Here is a 19,057-nt window from a genome sequence, read left to right as displayed (position 1 = left end):
GGATTGACTTTTAGTGATTGTGGCTTCTCTTACCAAATGTTCACAAGCCACCCCTTTTAATGTTGTTACATATTTTTCCAGGAATAGAAATCAGGTAGACAGGTCTACAACACATGCATGTTATTATATTTTCTTTTTTGAAAATTGGTACAGCATTTCCCATCCTACATTTCCTATCCCATTATGATCTTTTTATTTGCATGGGGTTAAGTGACTTGCCCAAGTATCTAGTGTTTGAGGTCAAATTTGAGCTCAGGTCCTCCCGATCTGGAGTGGGTACACAATTCACTGTGCTACTTAACTGCCCCAGCTATCTACATACTCTTTAAGTTGTCATTGACCCTGGACCAGCACAATCATTTTGTAATTCTTTTAGTACTTTAGAACATTGTTCATCTTGGCTTTGTAACTGGAACTCATTGAAAGCAGCTTTTTTGCTGTTTACTTATCTCCTCATTTAAATTGAATTTCAACTTGTTACTAACCATTTGGTTCTCTCTAGATCAGATGTTCCTAACCAATTTTGTGTCATGACTCCCTTTGGGAATCTGGTGAAGCCCACAGAAGCCTCAGAATAATATTTCATAATTTAAGGAAATGCCAAATTTCAGTTAGAGTTAATAAAAAATAAATATGTATGGATAAAGCACCAGCCCTGGAGTCAGGAATACCTGGATTCAAATCCAGTCTCAGACACTTAATAAATACCTAGCTGTGTGGCCTTGGGCACACTTAACCCCATTTGCCTTGCAAAAAAAGCTAAAAAAAAATGTAATTTTTTCCCCCTTCCAAGTCTATGAACCCTTCCTCCCCCTCCCCCAAATCTACATGGACCTCAAGTTAAGAACTGTGATCTAAACCTTAGCAGAAAAATCAGAAGCAAAATGAGAACTGAAAACTCATTTTTCCTCACCATTATTCATTATATTCATTTTATTGAGTGACTCTGTTCCTTCTTTGATCCTGTTTTTTTTTCCTTGAACACAGTTTAAAAAAATAACCATACCCACAATCAGGTTAATCTCTTATTTATCTACTAAATGTTAGGTGCTAAGGATATAGAAGCACAAATGAATAGTCCTGAACTCAAAGAACTTATATTCCTCTAGGGGATATGATGGATGTGTTTGAAGGTTTCATCAAGAAACTTATTCCAGAATAAGCTTATTTTCTTTTTTTTATTAATTACTAAAAGAGTAATTCAAAGGTAGTGAAGTACTGTAATGTATAAAGCACCAGACTTAGAGTCAGGAAAAATAGAGTTCAAATCCTTCCTTATTAGTTATAAAGCCTTATGTTGTATATGTAGTTTATCTAGATTTTAAACAAAACATTTCATTAAATCCTTTAAGCTTTTCTTGTGGTAAAGATGAAGGAATGTAGGCTGTATGATAATGCAATTAGATGGGTTCAGAGTAGTAGAGAATGTCAATTTAGAAGGAGTTCTCCAGGACAGACCCCATGAAGTCAAGCTCAGGTCTGCTTGAACTTTTTTTAAACAAATTTGAATACAGGTCTGAATGCTTATAAAATTTACAGATGTCAGAAAGCCAGAACAGATACACATTGGATGGAAGAGTCAGAATCCTAAAAAATAGTGACAGATTTGTACAATAGGTCAAATCTAACAAGATGAAATTTAATAGGGGATATTAAAGTCTAATGCTTGGATAAAAAAAACACACAAAAGATGGTGGAATTATAGTAGGGCAGTTTCTCTGAAAAAATATGGGGCTTTAGTGGTTTATAAATTTAGTGAATGATAGAGTACAACTAAAGATAGAATATATATATATATGTGTATATATATATGTGTGTGTATATATATATATATATATATATATGTGTGTATATATATATAATGTGTTATTAGGCAACATTAAAGAAAACAGTATCCAGGCTAGGGAGATTATATAGCTTTACTATATTCTGCCTTCATCTGACCATATCTGAAGTAAATATAAAATTCTTCTTGCAACATTTTAGGAAGTAAACTGATAATCTGGAAAGTATTGAGAGGGGGACAAGTTGGTAAAAGCTTCAAATTTATGCCATATGAAAATTAGTTGATGGCAATGGGATGCAGTAACTTTCCTTAATAACATGAAAAGCTTTTGTGTGGAGGAGGAATTAGATTTATTCTATTTGACTTAGAGGGTAGAGCCAGAAAGAATGAGTAGAACTTGCAACTTGGGCTTGATAGTAGGGAAAAAACTATGTACCAATTAGAATCATCTTAAGGGAGAATGGGCTCACTATGGAGATGGTGGGCTGCCTCCCAGTTATATACAAAAACAAGTTTCAACATTTACCTCCAAAACTTTTGAGTTTCAAATTCTTTCCCTTCCTTCCTCCCTAGTCTCCCCTCATGGAGAAAGCAAGTTACTTGATGTATGTTAAAAATTATACTCTATTTTTCAAATCAAAGTTGGATGATCACTTGAGTATTTTGTAGAAAGGATTCTTTTTTAGGTATGGATTAACTTAGAGAAATGGCCCATGGGCTACATGAAGACTACTACCACTGAGTATAGTCCAAATCAGATTAAAAGTAATTGGGAAATATTTAACAAATTAAATAAAAAATAAGTGTAATATTACATTTTAAAACTAAGTCAATATGTGCCCCAAGGGGATCCTTATGTATAGTTTAGTGACCCTTGTTTCCATTTAATTTTGGCACTACTTGACTAGGTGCTCACAGAGATCACTTTTATCCCTGAAATTTACGGTGAATACAAGAAAAATTGAGGAGATAGAAACTATAGAAGAAAACTATGAAGACTTCATAGAGTAGGTGACACCTGAGTTGAACCTTGAAGGAAGGCAGGATTTCTGAGAGGTGGAGATGAAAGAAGAGTACGTTGTTGGAATGTCTTATGTGAGGGCATAGAAGTGGGAAATGGAGCATAAGGTCAGGGAATGACCAATACTCCAATTTGGATGGATTCTAGACTCCCTTTCGAGTTTTATTTTTGTATGCCCAGAACCTAGTAGAGTACTTTGCACACAGTAAATGCTTAATTGATGCCTATTGAATTGAATAGAATGTAGGATCAGTTAAGAGGCCTAGCATAAATGAGGTCCAGAAAGGGAGGTGGGAGCTGGATTATGAAGGTCCTTATGCTCCAAGTCAAGAAGCTTGTATTTTACTCACTAGGTATCACTGAGGTGTGGGAAGTTTTTGAGCACAGGATTGATATGGTAGAATCTGTGCCTTCATAAAATTATTTTGGTAGCTTTGTTGATGTGGATTGGAGAAAAGAATGTTGAGTTTGGAGTCAATTAGATCTAGGTTTAAATTTTACTATTAATCATACTTCATGAAGCAGAGGGGTAGTGCCTTGGATATGGTGCAGAAAGATTGCAGGTCAAACCCTGTTTCAGACATTGACTATCTGTGTGATCACAGACAAATTACTTAGCATCTCTCAGCCACAGTTTCATCATCTGTAAAATGGGAATAATAACAGCACCTACTCATAGAGTTGCTATGAAGATAAAATGAGATCATGTCTGTAAAGCTTAATAAACCCTATGGCAGAGTTTTGTGAGAATATGGATGAAAGTTATACAAGATGAGTGGGCATGGATGGATTATAATCTGCATCATTGGAGACAACAACCAAGTCAACATGAACATACCTACTGAGTAGTTTGTATATGGGATGTGCATGTGTAAGTTGTTTCTTTCAGTAGAAAGTAAACTCTTTGGGATTCCCCAAGATGGTGCCACTTGAACACCAGTTCCAAGAATGGGATATAGAGGCTCTCTTGGCCATTTCTCCAGATCTCCATCTGCTTGCATGCTAACCACTGTTGAGACACAGTGAGATGATGAACTCTATGGGATTCTTCCTGAAGCTGTCACTCACTCCCTATCCCACAATGAAGCCCACTTCTTATCTCCTGATGATGTCACTGAGTCAGCTATGATTACAACTCTGGTATTATGAAGAATGCTCCAAATTCAGTTTCTGTCTTTTGGGAGGGGGGGGATTTGCAAGGCAATGGGGTTAAGTGACTTGCCCAAGGTCACACAGCTAAGTATTAAGTGTCTGAGGTCAAATTTGAACTCAGATCCTCCTGACTCCAGGGCCAGTGCTCTATCCACTGCATCACCTAGCTGCCCTGAGTTCCTAGCTTGATAGTAAAAATGCCACATCTTCAAGTAATAATTTAGAATGTACTGACACTTTATCTCTACTGAGTCCTCCAGCTAAACCTTATTCCCTGGAGTCTCATCCATCACAGGTATCATCCCAGTTAACCCTTTAGGTGTGCCAAGTGCTACTCCAGACCTTCTGTGTGAAAATCTCCTTTGGAAGCTGTTAATTTAATTGAAGACATTGTTCTTGTTCTAGGTGTTCAGGCTATCTGAGCCTTCTTTCTCTACTGTGACTCCAAAGCACAAAACTACTGTATTTCTGTAATATTTAACATTAGAACATGGATTGTTTATGTAGTTTATTGAAACCAAAATATTATGTTTTGAGTTATTCCACTTGGAAGATTGTTTCAGGTTCTTTAAATCTCCAAAGAATATACATAGGATATTCTGCAGCATCTTTCTTGAAGAAAAAGAAATTCAATCACTTTTATACAATAGAAATAATTATGCTATTAAAGTTTGTAAAAGTGGGTAGCATTTATTTTACATGGATGCTGTTGTGGGGATTTTTTTCTTTTTACAGTTACATGCCCATTGTTGGATTTATTTATTTATTTATTTTTTAGTAATTAGTATCAAAACTATCCTGAGTAGACAGTTTAGTAATCTTTTTTCCTATCATGTTTTACATGATTTACATGCAAATTGAACAATAGTTCCCTGAATTCAAGCAAGTCATTTCCCAGTCTGGGCAAGAATTCTTCCTCATCTCAGCCTTTAAGAATCTTTGCCATTTTTGAGGGTAAGTTCATACTTTATCTCCTCTGTAAAGCCTTTCTTGGTTCTCCCTCAGCTGTTAATTCTTTCTATTCAACCTGTGTATTTACATACACACATACATACATACATACATATATTTGTTTATACACACTCAACACAAATCATATTTCCTAGAAGCAATGGTGTGATGAAGTTAGCTACTTTTCATTGTGAGCATTTACGCCTTGAAAATAAAGCAAATGCTAGAAATTAGGGCTTGATTTATTGTTTTGTGAATTGTCCAGACTCAAGAAAGTGATGAAGAAAATGTTAATAATTCAGATTAAACTTAAACCTATGTCCTTCCCCCCCACCCCCAAACTGTTTGTTAGGCATTTAATCACCATACCCTTGTCTAGAACTGCTTTGATTTTTGTTTAGACTAGAGACAATGTGATTGTAGAATGGATTATAGATTTGTAGTCAGGAAGAACTGAGTTCAAATATTGCTTCTGTTCTTAATTACTTGTGGGACTAGGAACAGATCACTTCTCCTCTCTGAGTTCAGTTTCCTCATCTGTAAAATGGGGTTGATATTAGCTGTGGTACCCACTGTAAAGGGTTATTGTGCAACTTAAAGAAAATATTCCACTTTGCAAACTTCAAAGTGATTAATCAATAAGCATTGATTAAGCCCTTATATACAACATAAACAGCTGCAAGGTAAGGATAAAAAGATGGGGAAGAATGTACCCTGTCTTAGCATCTGGCTAAATATAAATAAAATGGGGGAGCCTGCTGATAAATAAATAGTTATTTATAAGATGCACATAGAGTAGAAAGAGGATTACTTTAGAGGGGGGAGGTTCAGGCAACTAAGGACCAGGATAGTTTCCTGCAGAAAGTGGTACTTGAATAAAGTTATGAAAGAAACCAGGATGTCGAGGCAGAAATGAGAAGGGGGAGCTTGTTAGGTAATGGGGAACAGCCAATGCAAAAACGCAAAGATGGGAGCTCGAGCACTACCTAAATTTTGGTTATTGTCTTCCTTTGTTTCAACAAAACGTAAAACAGCATCCTACATGTAGAAGCTCCTTAATATATGTTTGTTATGCTAGAATAGGACTGTTATGTGGGGGGTCAGTAGAGCAGGGGATCCTGAAGGTAGTGAATCTCAGGTATAACTTCATAGTGCCTTAAGCAATTGGCTAAACATAGCAAGTTCCTCATGGATACACTCAATATCTGAAGTGCCTTGACCAGGGTCAGGATGGGAGTGGGGAAGAGCTAAAGAATGCCAAGCTAGCAAGGAAGCCAGAGGCCAACACTCATTTCCCTCCCATTTCCTTTTCTTTTCCCAGATCTACCTTCTAGTTTTCTACCTGTAAAGGATAGCCAGAGAGGGATCCAAGGGATGACCACCAAGTTATTGTTACCTAGGCTTCAGGTGAGCTGTCTGGAATTTCTGAGATCCCCATTGCTATAGTTTTTCATAACCTTTATCCTTTCTCTTTTCTTAGGTCTCTGTGCTTAGGAAATCCCTTTTCTTCAAAAAAGGTCTGAATCCCAATCTCCTTCACTGAGGGCAAAGGCTTCCATATGCATGTATTCCCATTATGGAGAAGAAGACTAGCTCTTTTGCATAACCCCATCTCAATCTTCACAATGATTATATGACTTGTAGACTTCTTTTCTTCCTCCAGCCCCACCCCAAGAACTATGTCTGTGATTGCAATAGGACTCTTGTTTTCAGGCATTGGTGACTTTCGAGGATGTGGCTGTGTACCTCACCCAAGAGGAGTGGGGCCATTTGGGCCCTGCACAGAGAGGCCTTTACAGGGACATGATGCTGGAGAATTATGGCAATGTAGTCTCACTGGGTAAGACCTCTCCCTGGGACTCAGATCTGAGAATCTTGGCTTTATTCTTTGTGAATACCTGGGGGGGGGGGGGGGGGGGAGTCTGAAAAGTTACAATGAACTATTTTAGAGCCAAGGCTTAGTTTTCTCATTTGAAAAAAAATCCTGACAAGAATGACAGCTACTTCATAAGATTTCTGAGATCATTGGGAAAGAATCAAATTCAATATAATGAATTCTGCTTCAGTAAGTCTTGATGTACCTGTTAAATGCAGAACTCTTCTTGACGCGGGAGGACATATATAATTTAGACTCACAGTCTAGTGAAAGGCTGTTAACCACATAAATAAACATAACACTCAATGAGCAAACTTAAATAAATTGATTGCTCTCCAAGGTGAAGTTTCCTTAGTGGATAATATTGAAGCTGGGCTCCTTCTAGATTCTCTGGTATTTGGGAGGTATTAAGGAAACAAAAGGTAGAATGTAAGCTTTTGTTAGGAATTGTTTCTTTTCTTTTGGGTTTATGTCACCAACTCCTAGTACAATAACTATACCTAATAAATGATTATTAAATACTTTTTGAGTTGAATTATAATGAAATCATAAAAGTACTTTGCAAATGCAAGCTTAAGACCTGTGTGAATGCCAGTTATTATTATTATTATTATTATTATTATTATTATTATTATTATTATTATTATTATTATTATTATTCCTAATCTTGCCTGGGCTTGATGATAGGATATTTCTGTCTTTTTATTCCTAGGGAATTGAATCTACATTTTTTAGTTTTCTATGAGCAGTGAATGTAGCAGTGGTCCAGCTTTGGTAACCCAGCTCTAGATTTTTTTTTTCTTAGTAGTAGATTACCATTCTATCAAGGAGATTATATTTCTAATGCCATATCACCAACCCTTTTGAATCCCTATCTTTTTTCTTTCCTTTTTTAAAAATAATTTATTTATTTATTCTTATTTTGTACAAATAATGTTTTTATACATTAATAAAATATTCTTGTTTAAGAGTACACAAAATACCCCCTCCCCCCCCAAAAAATAGACTCGCATAAGTGATAAAGTAAAGGGGAGAAAAAAATTAAAATTAAAAAAATAATAGTAATGTAGGTTTGGCCAGGTGGTGCAATGGACAGAGCACCAGCCCTGGAGCCAGGAACACATGAGCCCAAATCCGGTCCCATACATCCAACAATCACCCAGCTGTGTGATCCCATGCAAGCCATCCGAACCCCACTGCCCTGAAAAAACCAAAAGAAAAAAAAAGACCCGAAATAAAATAAAATAGTAATAATAATAATAATAACAGTAGGGGTGACTGGGTGGCAACAGAGCACCAGCCCTTGAGCCAGGAACACCCGGGTCCGAACCCGGCCTCAGACACCCAATGATCACCCTGCTATGCGGCCCCAGGAAGGCCACCCAGCCCCATTTGCCCTGCAACACCCCCCCAAGAAAAAATAATGATAATAATAAATGTGCTTCAGTCTGTGTTCCAACACCACCAGCTCTGTTGCAGGTGGATCACATTCTTTCTGATAAGTCCATCACAAAAGTTACTTCCATATTTTTCCACCGTTGCCATTGCTGATCGCAACTCCCTCCATTCGTACTTCTCCACTATCACATACTATATTTTCTCTCTCCTTTCACTCTGTCTCTGCTGTAGGGTAGCTGAGTGGCACAGCAGACAGATCTCCAGCCCTGGGGCCAAGAGGCCCCAAGCCCACATACCACCCCTTAGGCCCAGCATCCACCTGGCCCTATGGTCCCAGACAGGCCATTCAACCCCAGCCCCTTGCAAGAAGTAAAAAAGAAAATGTGTTATATCTGACCACTCTCCCCCCATGGTCCATCCTCTCCTCCATCACTCACATCCCCCCCTTCCCCCTGATCCCCCCCCTTCTTACTCCAGATGTCTATACCCCATTGGGTATATATGCTATTTCCTCTCCTAGCCACCTCTGATGAGAGCAGATTCCCTCATTCCCCCTTGCCTTCCCCCCTTCCATATCATTGCAATAGCTCATTGTAATAAAGAAAAATCTTATTATATGAAATATCTTAGCCTATTCCTCCTCTCCTTTTTCTTTCTCCCATTACATTTCCCTTTTATCTACTGACTCCATTTTTACACCACATTTTATCTTCAAATTCAGCTTTCTCCTGTGCTTCCTTCTACCTGCTCTGTTAATTGAGAAGGTTCAGATGAGTATTATCAGTTTCATTATTCTATACAGGAATACATGCAGTTCATCATCATTAAGTCCCTCATATTTTCCCCTTCTCCTCCAATCTCTATGCTTCACCCGAGTCCTGTATTTGAAGATCAAACCTTCTCTTCAGCTCTGGCCATTCCAACAGGAACATTTGAAATTCCCCTGGTTCATTGAAAGTCCATCTTTTTCCCTGGAAAAGGACATTCAGTTTTGCTGGGTAGTTGATTCCCAGTTGCATTCTGGGGTCTTTTGCCTTCCGGAATATTATATTCCAAGCCCTACGGGCTTTTAATGTAGTTGCTGCTAAGTCCTGACTGCAGCTCCATGGTATTTGAATTGTGTCCTTCTGGCTGCTTGTAATATTTTCTCTTTGACTTAGGAGTTCTGGAACTTGGCTATAATATTCCTGGGGGTTGGTTTTTTGGGATCTCTTTCTCGGGGAGATCAGTGGATTCTCTCCATTTCTATTTTTGTCCTCTGCTTCTAGGATATCAGGGCAATTTTTCTGTAGGAATTCTTTGAAAATGATGTCTCTTTTCCTGATCATGACTTTCAGGTATTCCAATAATTTTTAAATTATCTTTCCTAAATCTGTTTTCCATATCAGTTGTTTTTTTCAATGAGATGTTTCACATTTTCTTCTAATTTTTCATTCTTTTGGTTTTGAAGTATTGTGTCCCGATTCCTCGTAAAATCAGCAACCTCGGGGCAGCTAGGTGGCGCAGTGGACAGAGCACCGGCCCTGGAGTCAGGAGTACCTGAGTTCAAATCTGGCCTCAGACACTTAATAATTACTTAGCTGTGTGGCCTTGGGCAAGCCACTTAACCCCATTGCCTAGCAAAAAAAAAAACAAACTAAAAAAAAATCAGCAACCTCACTCAGTTACATTCTTTGTCTGAAGGATTTGTTTTCCTCAGAGAGTTTTTCTTATCTACTTTTCCATATGGCCAGTTTTGCTTTTTAAAGCATTCTTCTCCTCAATAACTTTTTTTTTAGCACTTGGTTTGCTCTTTAATTAGATTTTAAAAATTATACTAAGTTGAATCTTGAAATTTTTTAGCTCCTTCTCTTGCTAATCTATCAGCTTCTTCATTTCCTGGAAACCCTGAATACCAGGAACATGCATCCATTCAATGTCTATGCCTTGAATAAGTTTATCAAGCTTAATGAAGTCTTCTTTGTTAATCACATCTTTTCCTGTGCTTGTTTTCCAGCCATTTTTTTTCCAGTCTTTAACCCAATTCGTTATACCATTTATAGTAAACATACTATCTGTGTAGAGAACCAGCTTACTGATGTTTTGATTCTTGGCTTGTTCAATTGCTTTACAGGCAGCATGTATTTCTGCTCTTTGATTTGTCTGTCTCCCAGGAAGTCTTTCACCTATATTTAAGGGATGGCCTGGTCCCCAATAAACACCAATGCCTGCTCTTGCTTTCCTCTTCCCATTACTGGAGCAACAGCCATCTATGTAAACCACGGTTGCATCTCCCATATAAGAAAATTTATCTTTGCTAAGTAAAGGTTCAGAATCTTGTTTTGCAATTTTTTTGCAAGGCTCATCTTCATCTGATGATTCACAGGGTCTCTTGTTTGGTTTCACTTTGGGGTCCTCTGTGTTGCATTTCTTTGTCTGCTCTGTTGTAGGTTCAGGGCTTGAAGTATCTTGGACAAAGGCCCAAGCCTCATCCTCAGTAGCAAACTTCTTGAACCGAGCAACAGGAAATCGGTTCACTTGTGCTTGGCATTCACTCCAGGTGGGGAACACTCCGGTCTTGCGACCCCTCTTGATGGCATAGAACATGGCGGTGCTCAGGCGGCGGGCACCGCCGCAGCCGAGGACACCCGTTGCGACTCAGGGGAGCGCCACCCAGAGCCTCAGCATGGCCGGCTCCGGGGCATAGTGGGCGCTGGTAGCCGAGGACACGGGCGGGCCTCAATAACTTTTTGAACTGTTTTATCCATTTGACCTAAGCTGGTTTTTAGCATGTTATTTTCTTCAGCATTTTTTTGGATCTCCTTGACTAAGCTGCTGACTTCATTTTCATGTTTTTCCTGCATCTCATTTCTTTTCCCAATTTTTCTTCTATCTCCCTCACTTGATTTTCAAAGTCTTTTTAGAGCTCTGTCATAGCCTGAGCCCAATTTCTATTTTTCTTGGACTCTTTAGATGCAGGAGCTTGTACTTCCTCATCTTCAGATTGAGTGTTTTGATCCTTCTTGGGATCATAGGCAAAGTATTTCTCAATGGTGTTCCTCTTTTATCTCTGCTTACTTATTTTTCCATCCTGAGCCTGGTTTTTGGGGTGCTTCCTGAGAGCTTTTGAGTATTAGTGGGACACCTCCACAAGGATCTCTGTGTGGGAGGTTCTGTCTTTCCTCCTGGTCTGTGAATGACCATAAGCACACCCCTCTGCCATGGGGCTGAAGTGGGGGGGGTGCTGCTGTTCTATGGGGGGCCTAGACTGAGATCAGGATCTGAATGTGGTCAGAACCCCAGAGTCCTGTTCCACCGACAGAGGACAGAGCTCAGCAGTCTCTCTCCCCTCCCCTCCCTAGGCTCAGCACTCATGCCCTGGTGTCTCCTGCTTACTGGCTTCTGCTTCTGGTTCCTGGATCTGGGCTGCTTGCTGTGTGCCTTGAGGACTGGACTTCACATGCTCCCTCTGGCAGAGGTCCCCTCTCTGATCCCCCAAGTTGTGCCTGGTGCTCCCTGGGGTGTAAGTCAGGAAACTCCCCCGCTGCTGTGAGCCACGGCTCCCAGCACCCTGGGGCTGCCTCCAGGAGGCTGAAGTTCCTTTGCTCTGGCAGGCCGCCCCTCCAACTCTGGGGAGCAGAGCCTTTCTGCTCTTTTCCAGGTTACCTTGGGTTGGAGAACTGCCTCATTGGATCCCTCTGTGGGTTCTGTCTCTTGAAAATTTAGTTACAGTCCTTAATTTATAAGTTTTAAGAGAGAGCACCTAAGAGACATTCCTCTCTTGTAGCCATCTTGGCTCTGCCCCCCCATCTTTTTTTTTTTTTTTTTTAGGTTTTTGCAAGGCAAATGGGATTAAGTGGCTTGCCCAAGGCTACACAGCTAGGTAATTATTAAGTTTCTGAGACTGGATTTGAACCCAGGTACTCCTGACTCCAGGGCCAGTGCTTTATTCACTGCGCCACCTAGCCACCCCCCCCATCTTTTTTCTAAAGAATATAAAATTCTATCAGAGAATGCATGGGTCTTCCTATTATGACTTCCATGGATCTTGTCCATCTGTCTGTCCATCCCTGGTAGATTCAGTGGCTTGTACAGTGCTGGGGACAATTCTTGTACACAAAAACTAATCTAATTTTCGGTTTCTTTAAATAGGATTTCCAGTTGCCAAACCTGATGTGATCTTACATCTAGAACAAAGAGGAGAACCATGGTTCCTGGACATGCAGGGAACTGAAGCTAGGAAGATCTTAAAAGGTAAGTAAAAATCCTTGATTCACTGTCTTTAAACATAGGATTGTTTAGAATTCCCCTCTGAGCAATTCAATAAATATTTATTAAGTACCTACAATGTGCCAGACACTGTGATAAGAGATGGGGACATAAAAAGAGGCAAAAGACAATCTCTGCCCTCAAGCAGCTTACAATCTAATGGGGAGAGTGGGGGACACAACATGCAAACAAATAGAGCCTAAGCAAACTATAGATGTGAAGTAAGAAATAACGAACAATAGGACAGCACTGAAATTAAGCAGGGTTGGGGAAGGCATCCTATAGGAGCTGGGATTCTGATGGAACTTAAAAGAAGCCAAGAGGTCAATCATTGGAGTGGAGGAGGGAAAGTATTCTAGGCATGGGTTGCAGCCAGAGAAAATGTCCAGAGCTGGAGTGACTTTTTTATGGAACAAGTAGAAGCCTGGTGTCACTGGATCAAAGAATATATGTCATGGCATGGAACAAAGACTGGAAAGTGAGTGAGGTTAAGAAGGACTTTGAATGCCAAATGGAACATTTTGTATTTCTTCCTGGAAATAATAGGGAACCACTGAGTGGAGTGTTATATGATCAAAGAATTTGTATCTGATTTACTTTTTTCCATTGAAGGCTTGTATGCAATAGGAAAAATCATCTTTACTTCTTTTTCTGTAAAAATCATCCCCTAATCAGATTTTATTTGATTCTTCTTTCTCTAGGTCACAATGCTTTTTGTAGCACTCCTGTGTTATTTCTGGTAATACAAACATTTTTGTCTATGTCTTTAATTTTTTTTCTTTAATTTTTTACTTACAGAATGTGAATTTAATTTTTTATGATAACTTTTACCTAGCCCAAGTGTTCTTAATACATTAGGCTACTTTTTTAACATCAAAAAATTTTGTGGATCCCTTCCCCTATAATACTAGTTATTAATTTCCCTGATTGAGAAGATACATAACGGGCAATGAAACCCTGGAAACTTAAGTTCCTCAGAGTTTCCTGATCTGTAGATGGTGTCCTAGTTGTCAAACCCCAAATTCTTCTTGCTTTAGCTTTTTTTTTCTGGTCTTCAGAACTGGTTTAATTTTTACCTTGCTTGTGGTTTCAAGACTTTATTGTTCAAAAAAAAAATAATAGTGATGACAGTAACAAAGCTTGAATTTATATATGGTTTATAAAGTGCTGTCTTCCTGACAACCTTGTTAGATTTAGTAGTGTAAATATTGTTAACCATAATTTCCTTAGGCTAAAAATGAAATGACAAAGTTAGTTTATAAATGAAGTTTAATGCTCTAGGATCTTAACAAAATCCATGGGTGGATGGCATCCTTGCAAATGCCAACAACAGAACTAACTGAATAATCAATATTTATAGAATTTTGACATAGCATTGTAAAATTTTGGTGGCCAACCAATCAGGTTACACACCTGTACATGAAGGTGTCATTGATTACTTTATGATTCTCTAACCCATCCCATAAGGCCTGTTCCATGTCAAAACTGACAAAGACCAAATTAGCCCAGGACTACTGTCACCTCTTCTGTCATGATATTTCATGTTGTTATTAGATATGATATAGGCATATAAAACATTGAATTTTCTTCCTTCCTAAAATGTCCTAAGTACAAGAATTTATTCAGGTTCTCATTTAGATAACCAGAACAGTTCCTGCCTTGTCAGGATGGATCCTTTATTGATTGTTTACACAGCTTTTGCAGATGCAATTAGAAGGGCATTAAGATGTTTCACACAGAAAGAACCTCCCTTCAGATTTATAATTGGAGACACAGACCTTGTGGAGGGGCAGAGGAGAAAAATCCAGATTTACAGAACTCAATTAGAGGTTGATGGAACAACTTTTGTTTCAAAAATATAGTTCAGAAATATTTAAATTCTAAATTAATGAACATCAGATCAGATAGTATTAACCCCATTTCACAGATAATAAAACCAAGTCTTTGATAGATGAAGTGATTTGTCCAGAGGCATGTAGCTAGCAGATGTTCAAGCCAATATATTGACTCAAAGTCTGACATTCAGTCCAGCAACTTAACTGCTTCTGGTTAGCCTCTTCAAGCAAATGCTTTTGTTATCCAGAAACCATACCTGCATATTCCAGTCTGATGATATACTTTGCCAAACTGTAGCTAACCTATTACATGCTTCTATGTGTATAATTTGGATTAATATTTACTGTTCATTCTTATTTATTCTTATGTCTGTATCATATCTAATAACAACATGAAATATCATGACAGAAGAGGAGACAATAGTTCTGGTTATATGGTCTTTAACTGCTATTTTTTTCCTCTCTTTATTTAGTATTAAATTTCTACTCACACTTATTAACATTTTTACTTTGTTATTGAATACTGTCAATAAGGTATATGAAAACTCAGGGGAAAAAATGCTGGAGATAAAAACTTTGGGGATTATATAAGACTTTTACTTTAAAAGCTTTCTCCTTCATGTGCCTCACTTCCATGGCAATTTCAAGAAAAGTGGGGAAAAGTTTTCTTCCCAACATTTTTCTGGTCTTCCAAATCTTGAATTCTGAATAGCTAATATGTGTCCAATTCACTATATAATTTTAAGTTTCTAACTGTATAGATGAATTTTTATATTCATTCCTTATTTTCCCCTATAGTATACTTAATTTACTCCATATTTTCAGAAAGGGGAGGAGATTATATCAATATAAAGCTAATACTATTCAAGATTCATCTATCCCTAATAGTTTCATTTTTTAAAAAAAGTTTTATTTATTTAAGGCAATGGAATTAAGTGACTTGCCCAAGGTCACACAGCTAGGTAATTATTAAGTGTCTGAGTCTGGATTTATACTCAAGTCCTCTTGACTCCAAGGCCAGTACTCTATCTACTATGTCACCTATTTGTCCTTAGAATTTCATTTTTAAAGTATTTTTATTGAGTATCCAGTAGATAACAAATGCATAATATTTAATAACCTGTTTAGGATATCTAGAAAGGATTTACACAGTAAGAATGATTTTCCTTTATATTTTTTCCTATATTTTCATATATATATTTCTATTCCTATTCCTGTATTATTTCCTCTATTTTTTAACCTATTTATGCTACTCAAGAGCTCATTTTCCCTATCTCTAGTCAATCTCTTTTTTTCTCTATTGAAGTCTTAATATTCCTTTTTGTCCCTTCCTTCTCAATTGACTTATTATCCTTCAATTACTTTCCCTTGCTCTCTCTTCTTTATGGGAACTCCTCTTTCTCTCATTTTGGCTCTTCATCAGTACCTACCACACCCTCTTCCATTTTTTTCTTCCCTCTTCTCTCCTTTCTTCCAATTATGATGCTAATATTTAAATCTAAAAATGTCTTAAGTTTTCTAGGGAATAATTATTTTGAATTGTTTTGTTTCTGCCCCAGCTATTTTCCATTTCCCTAATGAAAGGTGACATTTACTTTTGCTTTTTTCCCAATATTTCAGATTATGAGACCAGGACTAAGATCAAGAAGTTGTTACCAGAACAGGAAATTCCAGAGGGAATGGAATTCCAGCATATGGTGTCCAAACAACTCACAGGGAATAGTCTGTAGAAGCCAAAGCTGAGAAAACCTTGGGAAGTTAAGGGAAAACTAAAGTCACATTGGGGAAGACTTTCAGAGGGGAAATTGAAGAAACCTCTTTACCATGAAAGAGATTTTAACCCATTGAAAACAATTCATAAGAAAATCTTTATGGGGCAGAGTGGCAAGGAATGTAATAAACTCAGAAGTTTCAGTCTGAACTCAAATCCTGTCGCACATAAGAAGAGAATTCCTATAGAAGAGAAGTCCTGCAAATCTAATGTATATGAGAAAGTAAAGTTTAAGCAGAATTTAGTCCTTATTGAAAATCAGAAAATTTTCTCTGGAGAGAAACCTTATGAATGCAATGAATGTGAGAAATCCATCAGTGCAATTCATCTTTTACTCAACATTATAAAATTCATACTGGGGAGAAACCCTATAAGTGTAATGAATGTGGGAAAAGCTTCAGTCAGAGCTCTCACTTTATTGATCACCAGAGAATTCACACTGGAGAAAAACCCTATGAATGTAATGAATGCAGGAAAAGTTATAGGCAGAGCTCTAACCTTATTCATCATCAAATAATTCACACTGGAGAAAAACCTTATACTTGTAATGAATGTGGGAAAGCTTTCAGTTACCACTCAGTGCTTATTCAACATCATAAAATTCATACTGGAGAGAAACCCTATATATGTAATGACTGTGGAAAAGCTTTTATCCAGAGTTCTAATCTGATCCAACATCAGAAAAGTCACACTGGAGAGAGACCTTATGAATGCAATCAATGTGGGAAAGCCTTCAGTGTGTGCTCATCTTTTATTCAATATTGCAAAATTCATACTGGAGAAAAACCCTATGAGTGTAATGAATGTAGGAAAGCTTTCAGTGCATGATCATCATTTATTCAACACCAAAAAATTCACACTGGAGAAAAATCTTATGAGTGTAATGAATGTGGAAAAGCCTTTGGTACCCGTTCATTGCAAAATTCACACTGGTGAGAAACCCTATGAGTGCAATAAATGTGGGAAAACCTTTGGTACCCGTTCATCCCTCATTCAGCATTGTAAAATTCACATTGGTGAGAAACCCTATGAATGTAGTGAATGTGGGAAAATGTTTAGTGCTCGCTCATCCTTCAACAGACATAAGAGAACACATATTGAAGAGAAATATTATGAACAAAATGAACATAAGAAACCCTGTGAGTGTAGGGAATGTGGGAAAACCTTCAGCTCACGATCATCATTTATTCAGCATTGTAAAATCCATACTGGGGAGAAACCCTTTGAGTGCAATGAATGTGGGAAAACTTTCAGTCAAAGTTCTAACCTTATTGATCATCAAAGAATTCACACCGGAGAGAAGCCCTATGAATGTAATGAATGTGGCAAAGCCTTCAGTCAACAATCTAGTCTTATTCGACATCATAAAATACATACTGGAGAGAAACATTATGAGTGCAATGAATGTGGGAAAGCCTTCATTCAGAGCTCCAATCTTATTAAACACCAGAGAATTCATACTGGAGAGAAACCCTATAAATGTAATGATTGTGGCAAAGCCTTCAGTGACCCTTCCTCTTTTATTCAGCACCGAAAAATCCATACAGGAGAAAAACCATTTGAATGCAATGTATGTAGTAAATCCTTTATCCTGAGCTCTAATCTTATTAAACATCAGAGAATTCACACAGGAGAGAAACCTTATGAGTGTAATGATCATGGGAAAACCTTCCGTGCACGCTCAACTCTTATTCAGCACCAGAGAATTCACACTGGAGAGAGACCCTATGGGTGTAATGACTGTGGGAAAGCCTTTAGTCAACACTCTAACCTTATTCAGCATCAGCGGAGTCATACTGTCACTTAATGATTTTTGTTCAGAAAATTGAACTCTGAAAGAAGTTTATTCATACTTAAAATTTAAAATTTGTATATTACCATTCTGTGACCGTACTGGGGTCCTATCTGTGATTTGAATTCCAAAGTGTTTGTTTGCCCTTCTTGATATTCCAGGTGGCTTTCTTCTAGCCTTTATAGATTTAATCATTGATTTTCTCTTTTATCTAAAAAGTATTAAACGCTTAAAAGTAATATTAAAATTGTTGAACTTAAGCAGATACTAAAGATACTATTTTAAAGCAAACGTTTTTTGGTTTTATCTTTATTTTTCTATTTGTTTGTTTATTTTTATATAAATATTTGTTTTCCAATTATATATAATAGTAGTTTCCACCTATAATTTTGCAAGATTTTGAATTTGAAAAGAAGGCAATCTAATAATCTTTACATTGTTTTCATGCTATTCATTGATCAAAATTGAATGTGTTGTGAGAAAAAAAAATCCTTGAGGAAAAAAGTAAAATATTAGAGATAGCAAAATTATGTAGTACATAAGACAACTTTTTTAAAATTGAAGGTAATAGTCTTTAGTCTTTATTTAAACTCCACTTCTTTCTCTGGATACAGATAGCATTCTCCATCACAGATACCCTAAAATTGTCCCTGATTATTGCTCTGATAGAATGAGTAAGGCCATTAAGGTTGATCATCACCCACATGTTGCTGTTATGGTAAACAGTGTTCTGGTTCTGTTCATCTCACTCAGCATCAGATCATGCAAGTCCTTCCAGGCTTCTCTGAAATCCCATTCTTCTTGGTTTCTAACAGAACAATAGTGTTCCATAATGTATATATATATCAGAATTTGTTCACCCTTCCCAAATGTTGGATAGTCACTTTATTTGCAATTCTTTACTAGCACAAACAGAGCTGCTATGAATATTTTTGTACAAGTGATGCTCTTACCCTTATTCATGATCTTTTTAGGGTATAGACCCAGTAGAGGTACTGCTGGATCAAAGAGTATGCACAAGAAATGGTTTTATCTTAAACTAGACCAATGAAGTCTCTATCTAGATCATACTAAAGACCCCTCTTACAGTAAACTTTTCCTGGTTGATAGAAGCCTAAGCTCCTTCCATTTATATTGACTTTCAGTTTAATAAAGTTATTTTTGCTATTACTTCCTGGCTCTTGTTTTCTCAGCATTTCCATAATCCTCAAATCTAGAACCTTCTCA

The 19,057-nt window shown here is 37.5% G+C and overlaps 2 protein-coding genes across 2 annotated transcripts; one reads left to right on the top strand and one right to left on the bottom strand.

Annotated features, from left to right (window-relative positions):
- Positions 1-6,236: 6,236 nt before the first annotated feature.
- Positions 6,237-17,976, top strand: LOC141500237 (uncharacterized). The gene is given in 6 exon segments (XM_074203258.1): positions 6,237-6,317; positions 6,624-6,750; positions 12,316-12,417; positions 15,888-16,354; positions 16,357-16,949; positions 16,951-17,976. Coding segments are annotated over 6 exon segments (2,217 nt in total). The 5' UTR covers positions 6,237-6,284; the 3' UTR covers positions 17,846-17,976.
- On the bottom strand, positions 9,971-10,770 carry LOC141500236 (ribonuclease H1-like). The gene has a single exon (XM_074203257.1). The coding sequence runs from the start codon at positions 10,768-10,770 to the stop codon at positions 10,039-10,041; it is 732 nt and encodes a 243-aa protein (XP_074059358.1). The 3' UTR covers positions 9,971-10,038.
- Positions 17,977-19,057: the final 1,081 nt, after the last annotated feature.

Source organism: Macrotis lagotis, chromosome X (assembly GCF_037893015.1).
Source record: "Macrotis lagotis isolate mMagLag1 chromosome X, bilby.v1.9.chrom.fasta, whole genome shotgun sequence".
Classification (NCBI taxonomy): domain Eukaryota; kingdom Metazoa; phylum Chordata; class Mammalia; order Peramelemorphia; family Peramelidae; genus Macrotis; species Macrotis lagotis.
This window is presented reverse-complemented; position numbering and strand designations above follow the sequence as displayed.